At 36.9% G+C, this 20,284-nt stretch overlaps 1 protein-coding gene across 10 annotated transcripts in view; it reads right to left on the bottom strand.

The window, feature by feature from the left end:
- Positions 1–20,284, bottom strand: part of BICD1 (BICD cargo adaptor 1) — a 245,684-nt gene that overhangs the window by 8,329 nt on the left and 217,071 nt on the right. Inside the window, exon 9 of one of the 10 annotated variants that reach the window (XM_081309425.1) lies at positions 13,410–15,093. The exons of the other annotated variants lie outside the window; for them this stretch is intronic. Within the exon in view, the coding sequence (XP_081165551.1) occupies positions 15,041–15,093 (53 nt within the window). The 3' untranslated portion in view covers positions 13,410–15,040. Of the gene's footprint in view, positions 1–13,409; positions 15,094–20,284 lie in introns of those variants that run through there. 10 annotated transcript variants of the gene reach the window in all.

Below are 20,284 nucleotides of genomic sequence, written 5' to 3'. Positions count from 1 at the left end.
ACTGTGTAAGATGAAGAGGGCAGGCTGGAAGAGGGAGACAGTCCCTTCTAGCTGAGATCCTGTGGGCTCCCCATGACCTTCCCTGCTCTGAGGAGGACCTCCTTTGGCAGGCTTGAGAAGGAACTAGGCTGAATCTCATTTCCTTTGAGGGCATAAAAGATGACAATGATGTGGCTTATGCAGCAGGCACTGCGGATCCCCCTGCAGCCACTGCTATTGTTTAGCCACCAGGATTGTCTCAACCATTCAACAGTCAAGTCACTCAGCTCCAAGTATATGTCAGAAACTGTGTTAGGCAGTGGGAACAAAAGGCAAACAGAGAAGCTATAGTTGCTGCTTGATGGAGGAAGACAAAACATATTCCATGAGCAATCACAGTAAGCGAAATGGTGGTGATGGTGATGGTGATGATGGTAACAGCATCCCGCACTTATTCATGGCTTTGCCATGTGTCAGGCACTGTGCAGGCACTTAATATGCACATTCTCCTTGAACCCTGTTTTATTCATTCAATTTGGGATGAGGAAAGGGAGACTTAAGCAACTTGGAAAATCCACTAAGAGGTGGGGAAAAGGCTTTGAATGGATGATTATATGATCCAAAGGCTGAGCTGAACCTGCAGCTCCCTTGATGGCAGTAGCATGGGGTATTATAGAGACTAACTTTAGCTAAATTAAATCAGATTTAATCTAACCAACTAAACGAAATCAGTTTTTGTTTGGTTTGGTACCAGGGATTGAACCCAGGGGTGCTTTATCACTGAGACACATCCCCAGCCTCTTTTATATTTTATTTAGAGGCAGGGTCTAACTGAGTTGCTTGGGGTCTCACTAAATTGCTGGGCCTGGCTTTGAACTTACGATCCTCCTTCCTCAGCCTCCAGAGCCTCTGGGATTAGAGGCACATGTCACCATGCCTAGCATTAACTGAACTGAATCTAAGCGGTCAGGGAATGCCTCCTGCAGATGTGACATCTGAACTGACACCTAACAGATACTTGACAGCAACTACACACTGTTCATGGTCACTTCATTATAAAATTAGTGTTTACTAGAACTGAAATGGATAACATTGTAAGTTATCACTCATAGACCTGAGAAAAATCACAGTATATTTTAAAGAGATTGTGCTTCCAGGATAACTATTATACAGGGTGAATAAGAAAAGTTAAAGGGAAAAGCATCTAGATCTTGATAAGCACAGGAAGAGTATTCTCATGTGACATTCCTCATAAACAAAAGACTCAAGTAGGAAGGAAGGCAGAAAAGAGATATGTTACTCAGTGAGAGTGCGCTTAGCCTGAGGGAAGCCCTGGGATCATCCCCGGACCGGAAAAAGGAGAGAGAGATATAGAAAACAAGGGAGGGAGGAAAATATTTGCGGAGTCAACTGTTGTAATCTTTCCTACAAACTTTACATTAGTCATCTGTTTTAAGTCTTAGCAAAATCTGGAGTTTTCATTTTCACTATTCCCATAATGAGGGAAATATTTTCTACGTATGTATATTGCGTCCGTTTTTTTTCTTATTTATTTACTGGTACTGGAGATTGAACACAGGGGTGCTTTATCACTGGGCTACATCCCCAGTCCTTTTTATTTTATTATGAGACTTTATTTGAGGCCTAGGCTGGCCTCAAACTTGCAATCCTTCTATCTCAACATCTCCGGAGTAGTTAGAATTATAGGCGTGTGTCACTATGCCCGGCTATTTTCTTTTTCCTTTAACATTTTCATTTTTCTTCATCTCTTCCACCAGAAACAAGCCCAGAGTTTGGCATCACAGTAGGTGGTCTGCAAATTTCCACTGATTAAATTAATCACTAACCACTCTGTGTATCCAGGGTCACATAGCCAGGAAGTAGCATACTGAGAATTTAAATTTAGACTCTTTTTTAGTTTGTTTTTATTTATTTATTTTTTGGGTACTGGGGATTGAACCCAGAAGTGCTTTACCACTGAGTTACATCCGTATCCTTTTTTTTTTTTTTTTTTTTTTTTTAATGAGACAGGGTCTCACTAAATTGCTGAGGCTGGCCTCTAATTTGTGATCCTTCTGCCTCATCCTCCAGAGTAGCTGTATGCACTGCCATGCATGACAAATTTAGACTTTTTAATGCTACAGACTATTTTTCATTCACTACTCTTCTTGCTTCTCAACTCATTGTCAGCTACTTCCAGAAAATATCATGTCATAGAATCAAAGAAATGTAAAAACTTCACCAGTTAAGAAACTGATTTGCAGGCAATCAAATACCTCAAAATGCAAAGCAAGATGTAGTGTACAGGAATGATACCTATTTTTTTGAAAAGATGTGGGGAAAAATAACAAATTTCGCTGGCAGACAGAAAAAGTCTTGCCACGTGGCTTTCTCTTAGGCTTCTACTATTTTTAAACATTCCAGTGCAATTTAGAAAATGACTGGCCATTTGGATGAAGGGAGAGCCTCATGTGGAAGGAGACAGAAACACTAAATTTTGATTCTGCCTTGGCCCACAGGGCAGCAGTGGGCGTTGGTGTGGATAGTATGGACCAGAGCCATCTGTGGAGACCATTCCCCACCAAGGTGAGTAGTGGGGCTACAGGGTGGCTGCCCAGGACCCCAGATGCTCTGCGGCAGGTGGAGCAGCAGCTCTTTGCAACAAATAGTCCCCCACGGCACAGTTCACCCTGACCCCTTGTTTTCCTGACTTTGGAACTAATGCATCCCCACTTCTCAGGAGGTCTTTTCCATACCACATCTCCTTCCCCCAGGGCCACAAACTCTGCCAGATGCTGCCCACATTCTGTGAAAACTAGTGTCCTCTGAATTTCCCTCATACAAGTTCTCCCTCATAAGACACGATGTCAAATCCTTCTGAAAATGAGGTGTTCAGAAAGGAATTGCGGGTGGTCAGACAGGACTAGCAGAGAGGGGGAATGGCAGGCCTGTCCCATCTGTCATCCCAATTCTATGAAAACAGCAGAACCCTTGTGGCATTTTTGGGAATTCACATCCCACTGCTGCTGCATAAGGAGGTTTCTTTGTTTATAAATGGTGCTGTCAAGTCAGGCTCCGTCCATCCTATACATAGAGTATGTGAAATTTCAATGTATTAATACTCTTAATTTTTTTGTGTTTCCCTAATACTTTTCACCTTTTCCCCCTCAATAACTTTTGGAACCTATACCATCATCCAGCATATTTGCTTCCTCTCCCATTTTGTTTTTGTCTCAGATCAGAAAATGTGCTAATCATAATTTTGATTTTTTTTAAAGTTTTTTTTCCCCCCAGGGCTGAGGACTGAACCCTGGGCCTTGCGTGTGCTAGGCCAGCGCTCTGCCAACTGAGCTAAATTCCCAACTGCTTGTTTTTTTTTTTAAAAAATATTTTTTAGTTGTAGATGGACACAATACCTTTATATGTTTATTTGTATGTGGTGCCAGGGACTGAATCCACCCAGTTCCTCATGCATGCTAGGCAAGTGTTCTACCACTGAGCCACAACACTGGCTCTGATTTTGACATTTTTATCTAAGATTAGCAACTAATAATAGGACCTGGCTAATAAAGATCATATTTTATAAACATCCATGATTTGGACCCTTTGTACCTGTCATTCAACCAGTTGTAAATCAAAAATTATCTTACCACCAAGAAATGATTTCTCTATTAGTCTCAAGAATATTTAAAAATACCTAATTGGCTATGTGCCAAGGTTCAGATATATTGTTTTACTTTCCCAGGTTTTATGAGAGAGGATGAGGGTGGCCTAGCAGAAATCATTTCCGTCCTTCCTTCCCTCTGCGCTGGGGACTGAATCCAAGGACTTGTATATGGTAGGCAAGGATTCTACCACTGGACTGCACCCCTCATCCCCAAAAGTCATTCTTGATGGACTCTTGTTGGCGTTTAGCAATCCCCATTATAAACTGAGCATATAAAACCCATCAATTTCTAGAAACTTGTCTAGGATCAAGTTTGTTAGTCTACAATTTAGAGAAACTTTTTACTTTTCCACTGTATAAAAACTCTATTTCCACATCTTCTGTCCACTTAGGTATTGATCCTCTTACTTCCATGCTCTTGTTCTACCTGGGCACCTCTTCCTCTCTCTTTCATATGTCCATGACTTTTTTGGGGAAGGGGGTTCCAGGATTGAACTCAGGGCACTCGACTACTGAGCCACATCCCCAGCCCTACTTTGTATTTTATTTAGAGACAGGGTCTCACTGAGTTGCTCAGAGTCTTACTGTTGCTGAGGCTGGCTCTGAACTTCAATCCTCCTGTCTCAGCCTTCTGAGCCGCTGGGATTACAGGCGTGCAACCCCCCACCCCCTACCACCTCCTACCACCCCGTCTGTAACTTTTTAATCTTTCCTTCAATAAGAAAAATGAAAAGGAAAGGGATGTGTGCCTTCCTCTTGTTTTGAAAATGACAACTCATACTTATTCTAAAAAATAGGCAGGGGAAATGCAAGTTCATGGTACAAAGTGCACACATGCCTCTTGATGAGATGCTCAGTAGTCTTTGTTAACTTGGTGTACTGTTTCAAGTCTGTTTTTAAAAGTTTACTAAATCTTGGGGGCTAGGGTTGTGGCTCAGTGGCAGAGTGCTTGCCTTGCACACGTGAGGCACTGGGTTCGATCCTTAGCACCATATAAAAAGTAAATAAGTAAAACAAAGGTATTATGTCCATGTTCAACTAAAAAATTTTTTTTAAAAGTTTACTAAATCTCCTTGAACAATTGCTGTCACAGAATATGACTTCGCTGCTATTTTCAAATAGATACCACTTTGGACCAAAATTCTTACATACTTAGAGTAAACAGTCAATATTCATTAAAGACCTTCCACAGATGACTAATTAACAGTAAGCAGAAAAGCAAGATTAATTATGAAAGATCCTAGATAGGAAATTGACAGAGTTGTGGACTGTCTTAAGATCAACACAGCATGGTTAATGATCAAAGCATTGAGGCATTTTCTTTTATGTCCTGATGGGAGGGAAAAGGATCTCCAATTTCTTTTTGCAAGTTTGGGCATGCAGACTTGCATAATGACAGAAAAAGGAAGAAAAGGCAGAAGGAGAGTAGAAGGAAGAAGGAAGAATGAGAAATAATGGTAACATAATATCTATAAAGTCATATATATAGTGTATACATACGTGCACATGTATGTGTATATATGTAAATGTGTGTATACACACCTACATATGAACATACACAAGGCCAAGTACTTTGCATGCAGACTCTTTAATCCTTATAAAAACTCAAAAAGATAGATGAGGTCACTAGTGGGGTGATTTAAGTTAAAATGACACCGGTAGAGTTGGCCCTAATTCAATCCAACTCCTATCCTTGTGTAAAGAGATTACAGAGACACAGGGGTGCACATGCACAGAGGAAGACCACGTGAGGCTTCAGCAAGGTGGCGGCCGTCTGCAAGCCAAGGAGAGAGGCCTCCAGAGAAACCAAACCTGCTGGCACCTTGAACTTGGACTTCAAACCTCCAGAATTGGGAAAAATAAATTTATTTGTTTAAGTTGCTCTATCTGTGGTATTTTGTAATGGCATCTGGAGCAAACAGAGCCTTTGGTACTTGCTCCAAAGTGGAAGCAGGGATTACTTCTGCTGACTCTGCCAAGAGTGCTCTGCAGTACAAATAAACCCAAACAGCAACAGTTCTCTCAAATTCTTCTAGTCTCTAAGCTCTCCAAGGATTGAAATAAACTCAAAGCAAAATGATATATACACAAGCCCAGCAGTACAAATTATGAATGAAAATATGCACTTGAATTTCAGCAGATTTTCTTCTTAGCAAAAAGCATGCTAGAGAGAAAAAAAGAGAAAATGTCCAAATCAGTGGTATAAGGAGAACTAAACCAATGATAGAATGTGAAATTTGAGCATTATGTTTGAGAATTTGTAATTATATTAGTAGAAAATATAAATTTCTATATACTATACACTGAGGTGGAGATAGAAAACCTGTGTAATTACAAACAGGTCTCCCAAACTCAGGAATTCTGAAAGTTTGTGGATTGAAGCACAGAGCACTCTCCATAATTGGTAACTGACGATCTTACAGATACACTCAGGTCTTAAGTGAGGATTTTGCACAAAGATCAGTTATGGATATAGGCTAACTACAGTCATCCCCCCTCTACTTGCCATTGATGCTTTTGCAATGACTGCTTGTGACCTTTATTGTCTGTCTTTATTCTGTATTCTCAAATCTCCATTTTGGCATGGGACCTACAGTTTGTAGGTACTTTTGGACCTACCTGTAGAGACCCACAAGTTTGCACCACTGCTCTGCCAACCACAGCTGAGTGACACTAAAGAAGGGACTTAAATATGTTAAGCTTCAGTTTTTAAGCCTCACTTGTTTGATAAGTGAGAACATGAGATACCAGTCTTGCAGGGTTCTTAAGAAGACCAGGGAGAGGATGTTTGTGAAAACATGCAGTCTACTGATGAGACAAGAGACAAGGGAATGGGGAGAATCACGACCTAGAGGTTTTCAGCTTTAAGAAACAAAGCTATTAACAGCAATCCATCAAGAAAGGCCCAAACAGGCCCTGTGATGAACTAATTCATTTCCATAGCCATTTGTTGCTATCATTATATATCCATCTGAAGTGTTCCTGGTTTCTCGGATTATTCAGAGCCAACCAGTGTCAGTCTTCATTGCTGATCACTCCAGAAGGAAACTTCTGCTCCTCTAAACTCCTTCAGCCTGATCTCATCTCCTTCAGCACTTCTTGCCCAACTTTCGACCACTGCTTTCCTGAAAGTATGTCTGCTCCCCCAGCAGCAGGCAGGACCCTATGTCATAATTCTTTGTTTCTCCATAGAGGTTTGTTTAGAGAATTTCCATGTGGCTCAAAATACCTGCTTATATAGATGTCGTGTCTCTTAAAGGATCCTTGGATTTGTTCATTGTTAGGACTTTATCAATGTTTGAGAGATCTACTTGAAGGGAGAGGTTGCAATTCAGACATTTCTGATATCATAACATCTTTCAAACACTGTCTGATAAAGAGGTCTTTTTTTCCCCTCCCGTATTGGGACAGAAGTCAGGGGTGCTCTATCATCATGAAGCTATAGTCCCAGCCCTTTTTATTTTATTTTGAGAGAGGGTATCACTAAAGTGCCCAGGCTAGCCTTGCATTTGCTATCCTCCTGCCCTAGCCTCCCAAATAGCTGGGATCAGGGGGGTGTGCCACAGTGCCCAGCAAGTTTTTAAAGTTAGTGTAGTGATAATATTTTTTCTTTTCTGATAATTGGAGCCATGATAGCGTAAGACTTTGATGCATAAATATTGAAGATAATATTTAAACTCATTATTTATGAAGTATTAAGTAACATTAATACTGAATTATTCCTCACTAAATCTACAAGATGATTAATAATGGGTTAATGAATTAACAGAAAAGTTAATGAAAAGAAGCATCAAGTAAATTCTCCCTGTGGAACAACTTGAACATTATATAGTCCTATGGACTCCTAAACACATGAATTGAAAAAACAGGTATATAAAGAATTTAGGAAAAAAATAGAACAACTTGAGATAGATATGTGATAAAGAAAAATAAGAAGAACACGAGAAACACACAAATACTAATATTTATATAGTAGTTAGGAAAAGTTGAAATGTTTAAAAATATCTAATGATGAGTTTAAAGATACATTGATACTAATAAAAATGGGTAGGTATGAACAACCTTTGACATTTTTTAATCAAACACATAGAGTTGGCCATCTCATCCCTTTTTGACAAACACATCACATGTTCTGTTAACACATTAGTTTCTCTGAAAGAATCCACAGGTAAGACAACAGCATCATTTCCAACTTCTCAGGGATGTAATCTACTAATTGATAACACCACACACTTCTCTTTACATCAGTGTTTAACAGCAAATTCCATGCTACGTTTATACCTATGATAGTCAGAAACTATTGTTATTCAGTAATAACCTTCAGAGAACAAAAAGAACTGTTGAAACACATACTTTTTTAAAAATATATAGATCATGCAAAATAATAAAAAAAGATAAAACCTGGTAACAAATCTTAAAAAGGCATCTGGCTCTGCCTCCCGTAAGTGACAACTGCATCTAGTTTATCACACCTTGGTGACAGGCATTAAAATTGTCTTCCACGATGTAGAATCAGAACATGACTTGCTAAGAAGAGAGGGAGTGTTTTTTTAGATTTTTGTACTGATTATTGATTAGACAAAAACTTTCACCCAACTTTCCATTTCCTATATTAATGAATATCATATGGCTAGCCGATAAAGCAAATCAGGATTCATAGGAAAGTCTAATTTTATTTCAAATCTTGCAGAAGAGAAATATAAAAGTGCCCTGCAGTCTAGTCACCTTTGTGCTTCTGAACAACTTACAATTAAACCATGAGCATGTGTGTCACCAACAGCCTACGGCAGGAGAGACGAGGAGGAGGAAACTGGGAGGGATTGAGTACAGTGGCACTAAGAGGGAAAAGTACACTCTTCTTACACCAATTAAACAGCTTTTAAAATACAGCCTTTTGTTTGGAAATAACCTTCTCAAGAGCAATGCCAGCCGGCACAGAGTTAACTCAAGGTGGTGTGGTGGTCTGTTCTTGGTAGGTCAATAATAGCATGTATCAAATGAAGACCAGCTTCTCCTCTGAAATGGCAGAATGAATTCATCATCAAAGACACGAACGAGAAGGACATTAAGCAAGCCACAACCAAGAACCCACTGAACAGATCACTTGTGAAATTAGACCCCAGACCGGAAAAATATATGAGACACCACTCAATGAAATGTGTTTGATTTTTCTGATTTAATATTTTCTTCACTTTTAAAAAATCATTGCAAAAAAAAATATCATACTAGAATATGTTCTGAGAGGCTCAAGGCATCCTCTTCTGTAAATCCATGGATCTGAAAATTATAGACTTTCATCAATGTCAGTTGTTTCTTGGCTTTTTTTCCCCTCCCCTTTTAAGAAAAGAAATGCTTATCAATGTAATCCACATTTTGGGGGGGAAACAATTCAGAAACCCAAAACGAAACTAAGTGTTTCAGAATGCCCTATGTTCTCATAAATAAATTAAACTATAAGTACAACTTAAAGGAAGAGCAATGTGTTTATAGAGTAGATATTTTTAAAATCCAAGTTTACAGAAGGTGCTTATACATTTTTTCAAAGAAAAAAAATTAAGTATTTACAATTATAAGCTTCCTAACATGAAAGTATTTGATTGATAGAAATTTAATGGAACAAAAGCTTCAGGAATAAATCTATGAAGGAAAACAAGGTTCACCTACATGTTTATAGCCAACTTACCTCTTTTTGCTTTTGATGTCAAGTAGTGCATAAAAAGAGAAAAAAATTTATGTTTAACTGATTCTAATGCATTACATAATGGCTCATTCCATAAATACCTACTCAGAGTAAAATACTATTCTGATTTTTAAAGGATCCTATGTACAGAGGTGAAGCAAGAACTGCTTAGACAGCCAGAAGCAGGGATTTCAGATGAACCCGGCAGCATAGTCACTGAGATATCTGAACCCAGGACCTGGGTATCATTTGATCATAAGCAAACAGTATATTTCTACTCTAAATTTCTGATTTTGGTTCTCATAGTTCACACAGATAAGAGAAGGATTTTCTATTTGTAGTATGCTCTTCAGGGCAGTGAAAAATTGGGAGATAAGGCTTCATTTAAAGTAAAAAATGGGTAGATGATCAGCATTAGAACTGCAAAATAGTCCTCAGTATGAGAAAATGTGTCCCCTCCAATTAAAAAGTCTTAAAAATTATTTTATTTTTTGGTTTTGTTTTGTTTTTTATATCCACCAAAAATTAGTTAAAATGACAGTCCTGCTCTAGGTCATTATTGGGCAAAACAGATGTACATATCCTTATGTAAATCTTTACCTACAAATTTTTGAAATTATAGAAGTTTCTTTTAGGAGTAACCATCACATCTAGTACATCTTCTGAGACCTTTAATTGACTAATGCAACTATATGAGAAGCCAGCTCTAGAAGCAATCCCTCACAGCATTTACATTATTTATGTCACAGTGACATAAATAATCTAAATGCTGAAAAAGAATAAGAAAATCCCTAGGACCAGGCATAACAAAAGCCAAGGCAATCAAGGCTTTTACACGTACACTTTACAAATACTTTTAAATTTGTGATATTTAGAGTCTATTGATGATTTTATTTTTGGCTGAGAGTTGACAATTAAAGGACAATGATTTAATGGCTGGACGTCCTATTTATGACTTTACACTTTTTAAAGGGTACAAAGAAATAAAGTCAACCACTTAGAGTTTGCTTTCCCTTTTCTTTCTCATTCTTTTAAGGCAGAAGATACACTGGGGAAAGGACCAAGAAACCCGAACAAGATCAAGTGACGGGTGCATGAAGAGGGATACACAGCTGTACTGAAGGAATCCCAGAGGGTGGCAGGAATGCTTCATGTAATTTAATGAATACAGTGCCCTGTGAATCTTTTCTGATCGATTAACTGCACAAGTCTAATTACTAGGTCACTTTGAGTAGTAGTCTAGGTGTAAATGCTGTGGAACTACATTTTCTCTTCCTTCCTTCCTTTTCTTTCATACTGGGGATTAAACCAAGAGTACCACTGAGCTAAATCTCCTAGCCCTTTTTAAATTTATTTTGAGAGAGACTCACTAAGCTGAGGTTGGCCTTGAACTTGGAATCCTAAGTAGCCTCCTAAGTAGCTGGGATTACAGGTATGCACTACTGTGTCCAGACGGAACCATACTTTCAGTACATCATTTAAAACCAAAATACAGAAAGTAGCAAGACCAGCCCTTCCATGAGCATTATACCTACATATTATTTGCACTATGCTCACAGGCAGAGCTCGGACTGCTCCTTCAGACCCTGCTCAGCTGGCTCAGAGTTTAGGAATACCCTTGAAGCCAGGTTTAGTATACAGAAAGGTCCATTCCCCCAAACTACTCATAATGCTTCAGAGGAGTCTGAGTGCCTGCCATGCTGATGAGCACCAGAGAAGCATTTCTAAATTAAATTGGTGGCCCCAATAATCAGTGTAACAATACAGGCATATTTTTAGATTGTGAATCCCATCTGTTTTGAGAAAGAAATCAAAGTGTTAGTACATTGCAAGAGTTCAGTGGGAACTCAGGAACACTGCTCTTTTCAGATCATTAACGCACAGATATTTTAAATTGTCAAGAGTTTGTTTATTATCTTAGATAAAAGACATTTTCCTCTTTCTTGGGAAAAAATTCCCTTAGAAACTGTATAGTTCTGATATTTTTAATATTTTTATGTGTCTATTTAGAAATGTGGGTTTTACGTAAGGGGCTCCAGACCCAATCATGGAATTGAATTCACAGAATGAGAGAAGCTTAGGGATGGCCTGAGCCCCTTCAGGACTGCTTCACCCTCTTTTTCAGAGGGTGTAGTTTGGATAAAACCTTTCAGGTAATGCCTTATAATCAGAAGTTTTGTTATAATAAAGGGTGTCATGTACTTATAATGAGGGTGACTGGGATACAACAAACTAGGGCCAGCAGGTTGTACTAAATAGTATGGGCACAGCACAGAAGCCTGACAAAGACCTTGATGGTCTCTTTTCCATGGAGTTCAAGGAAGAGGGATCCCAGCCGCCCACGAGAACTCTTTTTGCATGTGGGGCTTTGGGATACAAAGGCAATAACAAATGCAAGTCATTGAAGTACCTAGCACCAGGGACACCAAAGAAGCTAAGGGTCAGGTGCTATAGGTAATTGCAGATGGTGGGATAAAGGTTGTTCTCGGACTTGGGGTGGAGACGGATAAAATGCACACTGGTTTCATTCAGTATTTGGCTTAGTTTATTATTGGTTGGAGGCTGGTCACTTAAGTGAGTCTACAGCAGGTTGTATGGTCTAGGAACCAACTCTGAGAGTGTCTCTTTGGGTTTTCTAGCGCTCCGGTTGATATGTTTTTCTATGAGCCAGAAAGCAGGGCCATTTGGGCAGGGTCAAGAGAGGACAGTAGTTACTGCTGGGAATGTCCTGGGCTTTCCGTGCATCTCAGCATACCTGTTCCTTCTCCAGAGGGGTAATGAACCCCTCTGGACACTGCTGCCTCCTGGAGACCTCATAATCTTCAGCACCATGTTGGTGGACTTGGGGGGACACAAGCACAACCTAATCACTTTTGCTCTGAATATGCAGCAATTGAGAATATCAACTAAATATATTTTCTTTCACTTAATGAATATATGAGAAAAGTTTTTTTCCCCTAAGGATTTAAATTAGAAAATTTCAGTTTTCATGGATTTAATAAAATTTTAATATAACTTTAAGCTTTAAACTTTAAGTTTAAAATTATATAATAATACCAATTAGTCAACATGGATTGAAAATATGATCTAATCTATGCACATTCCTGCTGTGAAGTTGTCATATAATTCCTTCAATAATGATGGAATTCCCATCTTTTTATCACAGTTTATTTTGCTTACAATGCTCAGGTTTTGAATGTGGAATCGTTTAAGGAAATCCAAGTTCTGGACAGGAATACCTGATAGAAGAGGGAAAAAAAAAAAACAAAAATAAAAACAAAACAAGATAGAACTGTGGTCATCAGATGTCCCATCAATCATTGCCTTATTTGTTGAGTGGCTCCAATTTGTAGCATGAAATAGCTTACTCTGTATTGTCTTCATCTTCTCTCTTATTCTGGGAAGAAGGAGAACATTTGGAACTCACCTTGAAACAGTTCGATGCATTTTCGATCTATATGTGGCACCATTAAATGCTGCCACTTAAAACTGGCAAGATGCATTTTACATACTTACAAGGCACTCCCTGCTTAAAGTAAGAAATATGGGATTTTTCACAACTAGACTGCAGCAATTTAAAAAGAAAAAAAAAAAGCCTTGAAGTCATTTTATTGTTTTAAGAATATTTAAGGAACGTGTTTTATTAGCACATACCTAAACAATAGGAATTAAGTTATTATCCTAACAAGGAGACCTAGAAACGAATAAAAGATACATATAAAAAGGATATGCAAACATATAATATTACTTAATATTTTTAATATTAAATGTTAATATTAAATATTTAATATCTATTTAAAACAGAGCTATGAATCAGAGAGAACGCAGAATCAATTTGCAATAGCAAATATCAGAACCACTATTTCTGTTTAAAAGAAAAGGTATGTGCCATCTTAAATCTTATTTTAAACATCAGATGTTAGTTATTACAATTAGATTTCTGTGTAGTCGTTGTATCTGGTCAAAACAGTTGGTAAGGGAAGGTTTAGAACTGCACTGTCCAGTAAACTAGCCATTAGCCACACGGGGTGCTTTTCATGTGGCTGAAATTGAGATACACCTGTAAGTTCATAATACAGAATTTTCAAAGACTGAGGAAAAAAACGTAAAATATCTCCTTAATAACTACTTCTATGATTTTCATGTTGAAATGATAATATCATGGATATATTTATAATATCTTATTAAAATTAAGATTACTTGTTTCATTTACTTTTAAAAATCTGACTATTAGAGAATTTAAAATTACATATGGGGCTTATGTTATTTCTATTGGATAATTCTGACTTAGGAAGTTAAACAGTCTCATATAGCTATCATTTTGTCATTTGGAAAAAATATTCCTGTTCTACACATGGAAACATTTCAAGGTGTTTTATTTTATTATTTTGATATTACTGAGGACTGAACCCAGGGGCACTTTACAACTGAGCCATATCCCCAGTCCTTTTTAATTTTATTTTGAGACAAGACCTTGCTAAATTGCCCAGGCTATCCTCAAAACGGTGATCCTCATGTCTCAGCCTCTAGAATTTCTGGAATTATAGGAGTGCAGCACAGTGCTTGGCTTATATTTTAAGTTTTCTTAAAGAATTCAAGCTTATCTTCCTTCCCCTGTGTAATTTCTTCTGATTAAAAATAAAAAGATGGGTTGATATGAAAGAAGAGTTAAGGTACATTAGGTGAAAAAAATAGCATGCATAATGTTGGTGGATGTGCCAAAGTTGTTAGTACATATATAAAATGCATACATAAAACATGCCAATGTTGTTAATACATATATAAAATGTGTTTATATATGTATGTTCACTTACATATGTACAGAATGTATTTCTTTTAAGTATTTATTTATTTTTTTAGTTGTAGTTGGATACAGTACCTTTATTTATTTATTTTGGGCCTCACACATGCCACAACCCCAGCCCACAGAATGTATTTCTATAAGGATAGAAAAGGTTGGGCAGGCACAGTTGTGGCAGAGGTCTACTTTTGTTTGTATAATATTTTGTACTTTTTGAATTTTGAAACACAATTAACTATTGAAAAGTATACTTAAAAACTAAGATAAAAAAGGAGTAAAATAAAAACAAGGGAAGCTGATATATTTACATATACCTTTCTACAGTACTTTGTACTACATGGTCACAAATGTTACCATCTAAAGTGGATATTTCCTTATCTTTGCCTTGATTTTTAGGTGTGCATATGTTTTTTTTTAATATTTATTATTTTTTAGTTCTTGGCGGACACAACATCTTTGTTGGTATGTGGTGCTGAGGATTGAACCCCGGCTGCATGCATGCCAGGCGAGCGCGATACCGCTTGAGCCACATCCCCAGCCCCAGGTGTGCATATGTTAAAGCAACCAAACAAAGACAATTCAAAATGATATACGGGACGCCTGGCTTAAATAAGGAGACAAATGAATAATTCACTTGGAAATTTTCCAAATGCAATTGTTATGTAGATTTCACTGCAACAACTATAGTAAACTGCATCTCAAATATACTATCAATAAACCAATACAGTAAGAGAACCACACATGTGGAAGACACACCAAAATAAAGCATTTATTTTCTGATATTGTAGGAAATTTGGACCAATGATCAAGTATGGAACAAACTGAAGGCCCAGGTACTGGGCAAGATCCTCTGTTTCAAAGGCCAAGGAGGTTTCTATCCACGGGAGCTTAGGACTCATCCAGGAATCTGATGCTAACCTCTTTGCTGTCTGCATTGGCCCACAGTGAGGCAGCAGCTAGTTCTTCCTAGTGTAGACAAAGGCTTCTTTAATGTTTGCACTTATGTACACAGCAGCAAAACTGCTATATATGATACATAAAGCTTATAACCTTTGCAAGAGAAAATAAAAGAGCAGAAATCTTAAAGGTCCAAAATATTTTTTATGAAACCATTTATCAAAATCAAGAACACTGGACTAAATTTGAGGCTATGTGGTATTTATCTAAACAAAGCAAAAGTAGAGCTAGTTGGGAAAAATTAGATAAATTCCTGTATTTTCAGTTTTCTATTAGGTGCCTGTCATGAACAGTGACAAATGAAATCTAACAATGAGACACAGCTCTTAGATAATATCCTTAACAATGCAGATTCTAATTCAAGATCATTCTAAAAGATTTCCTATAAAAATAAAATTACCATTTGAATATTGGAAAAAAATAAGAGATTCAAGATTTTGTATATTTCGAGTGTAAAAAGAATCATGGTTAAACCTCCCAAAAGGAAGAAAAAAAAAACCTCCCGTAGCATTTATGATTCCCTTAAATTTGGAAATCTGAACCAATTTCTAATTGCACACTACCTTGGGACAAGATAGAAGAAAATGTATTTTTCAACATGTGTTTGGTAATCTTCTGAATTATTTATTTTAATATATATATATATATTGCTAGGTTCTCACGGATGCTAGGAAAGTGCTTTACCAGTGGGCTACAACCCCATCCCTGAATGAATATTTTTTAATTAATTTTTGTTAATAGCAGATCCCAAAATAAAGACAACATGCTCTAGCATCAGGTAAAGCCTAAGCCTTCCTCCACAAAGAAGAACTCCGTGGAGGCTGTGTTAAAAGAAAACCCACGCCTCAAAGATTACAGGCTGGGGGTGTAGCTCAGTGGTAGAGCACTTGCCTAGCACACTGAAGGTCCTGGGTTCCACCCCGGTAGCCCCCATTCCCACATGATCACAGGTTTTAGCAGATCCTGCGCACTTAAACTATTTCAAGAATTAAATACTGTAGAAAAAGAAAGGAGAGTGATATGAAGACCTGGAAGAGACATAAATAGGAAAGCCTCTATAGAAAAATATAACTTATTAAAAAAAACTACTAGGGCCATTAGTTCAGGAAGTAAATTCAAATAGCATTCGCTGAGCTCTTTCCACATGGGAAGATGAAGAAGGTGGTAAGAGCAGGCTGTGTGCACACAGGACATGCTGGATTTCACACACAGGCTGGACTTTTAAAACTTCACACACGTACAAATGTTTCTCTGAGTTTTGATTCTGGTCAACACCCTCTTTCATTTGTACATTCTATCAGTTTCCATACCTGCTTCTTTATCTGAAATGTTATCCGTACCTAATCCATTCTTCACTTTGCTGTCAGGATGGTTTCATATAATGGACATCTGATCCTATTTGTAACTGTTAGGTGAGCTCAGTGGTGTAAAGTCTGCTTGCACTAACCTGATTACCAGTCCCTGCCCACTTTTCCAGTCTCATTTCCCATCATTTCCAAGTCTTGACTTAGGTTCCACCCCTCAAGCTGATGGCCTTTGTACAAGTTGACTTTCCTTCCTAGAAAGGTCTCCTCATTACCCACCCCTGCACCTCTACCTTCTGCCTATCAACATCTAAACATCATTCATGGTCAGCATTTGCCTCACTTTTTGAAGGCTGTGCCTAACCTAACTCCTTCATTTATTCCAGGAACATCTTTTAACTCCATTACTTATTTGCATGCCTTTATCCCCTACCAGGCTGTGAGTTTCCTGAAGAATAGAATTGTGTTTCATTTGAATATCATTGTATATCAAGAGCCAAGAAAAGTGCCTGACACATAATATGTACTCAATAAATTTTGTTATATTTGATGAATAAGTGAATGAGCAAATAAACAAATGGTTTAATGAAAAAAATGTGGTTTTGGTATAAGCTTAAGAACACAAGCTTTGCAATACAAACAGAAAATTGTTTACTTGTTTGAATGTAGTGAAATGTAAAAGCAATTTTTACTATGAACATGCTTGTTGGTATGTTGATATGTTGACTATGAAATTTTTTTTAAGTACTGGGATTGAACCCAAGAATGCTTTACCACCGAACTGCATCCCCATCCCTTTTTAAAATTTAAAATTTTGAGACAGGGTGTCATTAAGTTACCAAGGCTGGCCTCAAACTTGTCATCCAGTTGTCCCAGCCTCCTAAGTCACTGGGATCATAGGCGTGCAGCATCATGCCCTGCTTGACTACAGATTCTAAAAGGATTATGAATCTAAGGTCAACACATTTCTCTGAGTTGTTTTTAAAATCAGCAAAGTCTAAAATATTATAGAAAACTTTCAGATTTCAAGGCAATGCAATTCTCTTAACACCAGTTCAGTAATGATTTAAAGAGCAAATTATTTAGGATAGTACTTTAAGAAAATGCCAAAGTTGCTTTTTCAGGTTTGAAATTTCTTATTTATCTTGTACAAATGCTGCAATCAGATCTTTACTACAGAAAGAACATCTCTTGCCTGTGAATTACATGGATTCCTTTTACATATTCTGATAGACAGATTTTAATTACTGATTAAACGGTAAGATGATATTGTTGTTATCATTATTACTATTATTATATAAGCCTAGGCAGTTATAACATCAAGATGAAATGTTGGCTACAAAATAGCAACAAGTTTATGAAGATATGCAATCTGCTGCCTGATTATAAATTCTTGATGACAGCAGGGTCCCTTTTGATTCAAGTTCATCAACGCTGAAAGGCACTTCTCAGATGAGCTGGTAATTGAAACTGCAAAAATTAAGAGGAGTAGGAGGACTCGGGATTTTGTGTGGCAGAATAAGGATAATGTCAAGAATAAGTCAACAGTCATGAGCAGAAAACTCTGGAATTTCAGTGGATGACTCAGCAGAACCAAATTCAGAGGCAAGGACCAAAATTTTCCCCCCAAAAGTCATATTAAAGTAACAAATCAATTAGTACAATGTACTAATCAACTAGTGTAAAACTAATATTGTAAATCAATGTTCTACCCTAGAGTGGATTCTTCAGAATTGAGAAATTGTGTTTTAAAGAGGACTGGGTTTTTTGTTGGTCACCTCATAGAAATGAAATCTATTTAAAAGTACATCTTAGGGTAAAAACATTTTATGTTCCACGTTTAAAAAAAAAAAAAGACGAACTAAACTAATATAATTAACTTATTGATATAATTATTTCAATGATCCTCAAAAGGAAAACAATGTTGATGTATCTGCTCATTTAAATAATTTAAGTTGCCTAAAAATATATATTTAATATGTATTTTAGAAAACAATATTTAACAAAAACATTCTGAAAAATGAACAGGGAATTGTACATTAAAAATGGTTGATACCAGCCAGCAAATTTTATAATAATCAACAATTTATATTAAACTCATGAATAAAAAAAAAATCTCAAAATCTGTTATTACTTAGAGGTTTTAGATATTGCTTGCTTAGAACATAGGATTGGTTATAAATATGACATAGTTCCCCATTTTTGGCATAATGAAAATATTTTATATAGTAAAAGCGTTCTAAACAACATTCAATATATTTTACCCACTGTAGTTCAGCATAGGAAAAGTAATATATGTTATCAATAATGCTGGTATTTTTAGGAGCTAGTTTGTTTGGTGTGTCAATCAATTTCTATAGTAATTGATTTATTTGAGATCTTTTAGAAAATATTGTTGATTGATCTAATAATAATTTGTTAAGAATTAATCTAATTGATTCTATGATATATAATTGAAAGATCTGCAGGCTATAAGAGCTTTACTTCTTTTCCTCTTCTATTATTTTAACTTCAAATAAATGGTTAGAAATATAAAGTTTACTAGTAAGTTATTATTAAAGTGATTTTTTGGTCTAGTGATGATTCTGAGTTATAATCTTATATATAGTAACCATTTCTTAGGCCAATAACATCTTCTGGTTACTCAACTAAAGAATTTAAGAAAAATAATGGCATTTTAATTCACATAAGCTAAGTGGTCTTAGAGCTGAAGATATTTACAGTTGTGTGTAAAGTAGGAGGAAGATTAGCAGAAGGGGAAAATGCTTTGTGGGGCAGTCTGCACACTGATATACCCTTTTGACAACATCAAAATGTAGCAAAAGCCATAAAGATGTTCAACTTCTAACCCATGATTTCACTCCTGAGAAAAAATCGAATACATGAGTTGTTGAATGCATGAAGCTATTCCCAGCAGCATTCAATAATATACCATATAATCATATAATGGAAATACCATTCCAGTGGACAACCCCAGGGGAAGGAGTGACTAATACAATAACAACATCTGAAATAAAATTTAAGATACAATAACCTTAAAAATAACAATGACCAAGTAGCAACATGGAAATGTTAATGATGTAATATTAATGACTTCCACAATGTAATGATAATGATGTAAAATATATATTCATGTACACAAGAACCAAGCAGTCATACAAAAATGAAAATAGCTACTGTTAGATTTTATTAATTTTTAATCTTATTGCTACACCACCTTTTAAAGTGAAATGCAACAGGAGTTACATCATACCATTTATTTTCTAAATTCGAGTAGACAGTGCTACTAAATCCATTTGTAACACTAAAAAGAAGGCTTTTGTGGGTTTTACCCAAGTTAGGTGCCCTGGCATATCATTACCCCTTTGGTAGTTCACAGAATACTTCAAGGTACCTTCCAAAAGTGTCTAAAAAATTAGAAAATGAGTTATAAAAGTAGAAGTAACCATTGGAAGGATTACTTTTGTGTGTGTACCTGTGCATCTGGGCTGTTACCCCATTACTGATTTCCTCAACATTTCCTTAACATTCTTAGAATGTAGAACATGTGATATAAATCATTATAGCACATCTTTTAATCCCAATCAGTAGGCTGATCAAATGAATCAGATAAGAAAAATATTAGAGATCCAAAGGCTGAGGTTTCCAAAAAGGAATTAAGGTAAAATTGAAGTAAACTGGGTAAAACAGACAGACAAACAAAACTCTCACAAAGGTGGCAAACTCAGAGGCTACAGTAGAGGCCAGAAGGTAACAGAAAAAGCAGAGCAGGCTGTGTCGGTCATAGGGAGTGATGTGACCAAGTGCCAGGCTTTCCCTGTCTAACGACAGCAGCCACTACTGAGCTCCAACAGGTTGTTGACATGCATGAATGCAGACCAAGGGCTGCCAGATAT

The sequence above is a fragment of the Spermophilus citellus genome, assembly GCF_964194105.1.
Source record: "Spermophilus citellus genome assembly, chromosome: 10".
In the NCBI taxonomy this organism is placed as follows: Eukaryota; Metazoa; Chordata; class Mammalia; order Rodentia; family Sciuridae; genus Spermophilus; species Spermophilus citellus.
Note: the sequence above shows the minus strand (reverse complement) of the source record. Positions and strands in the feature narration are given on the sequence as shown.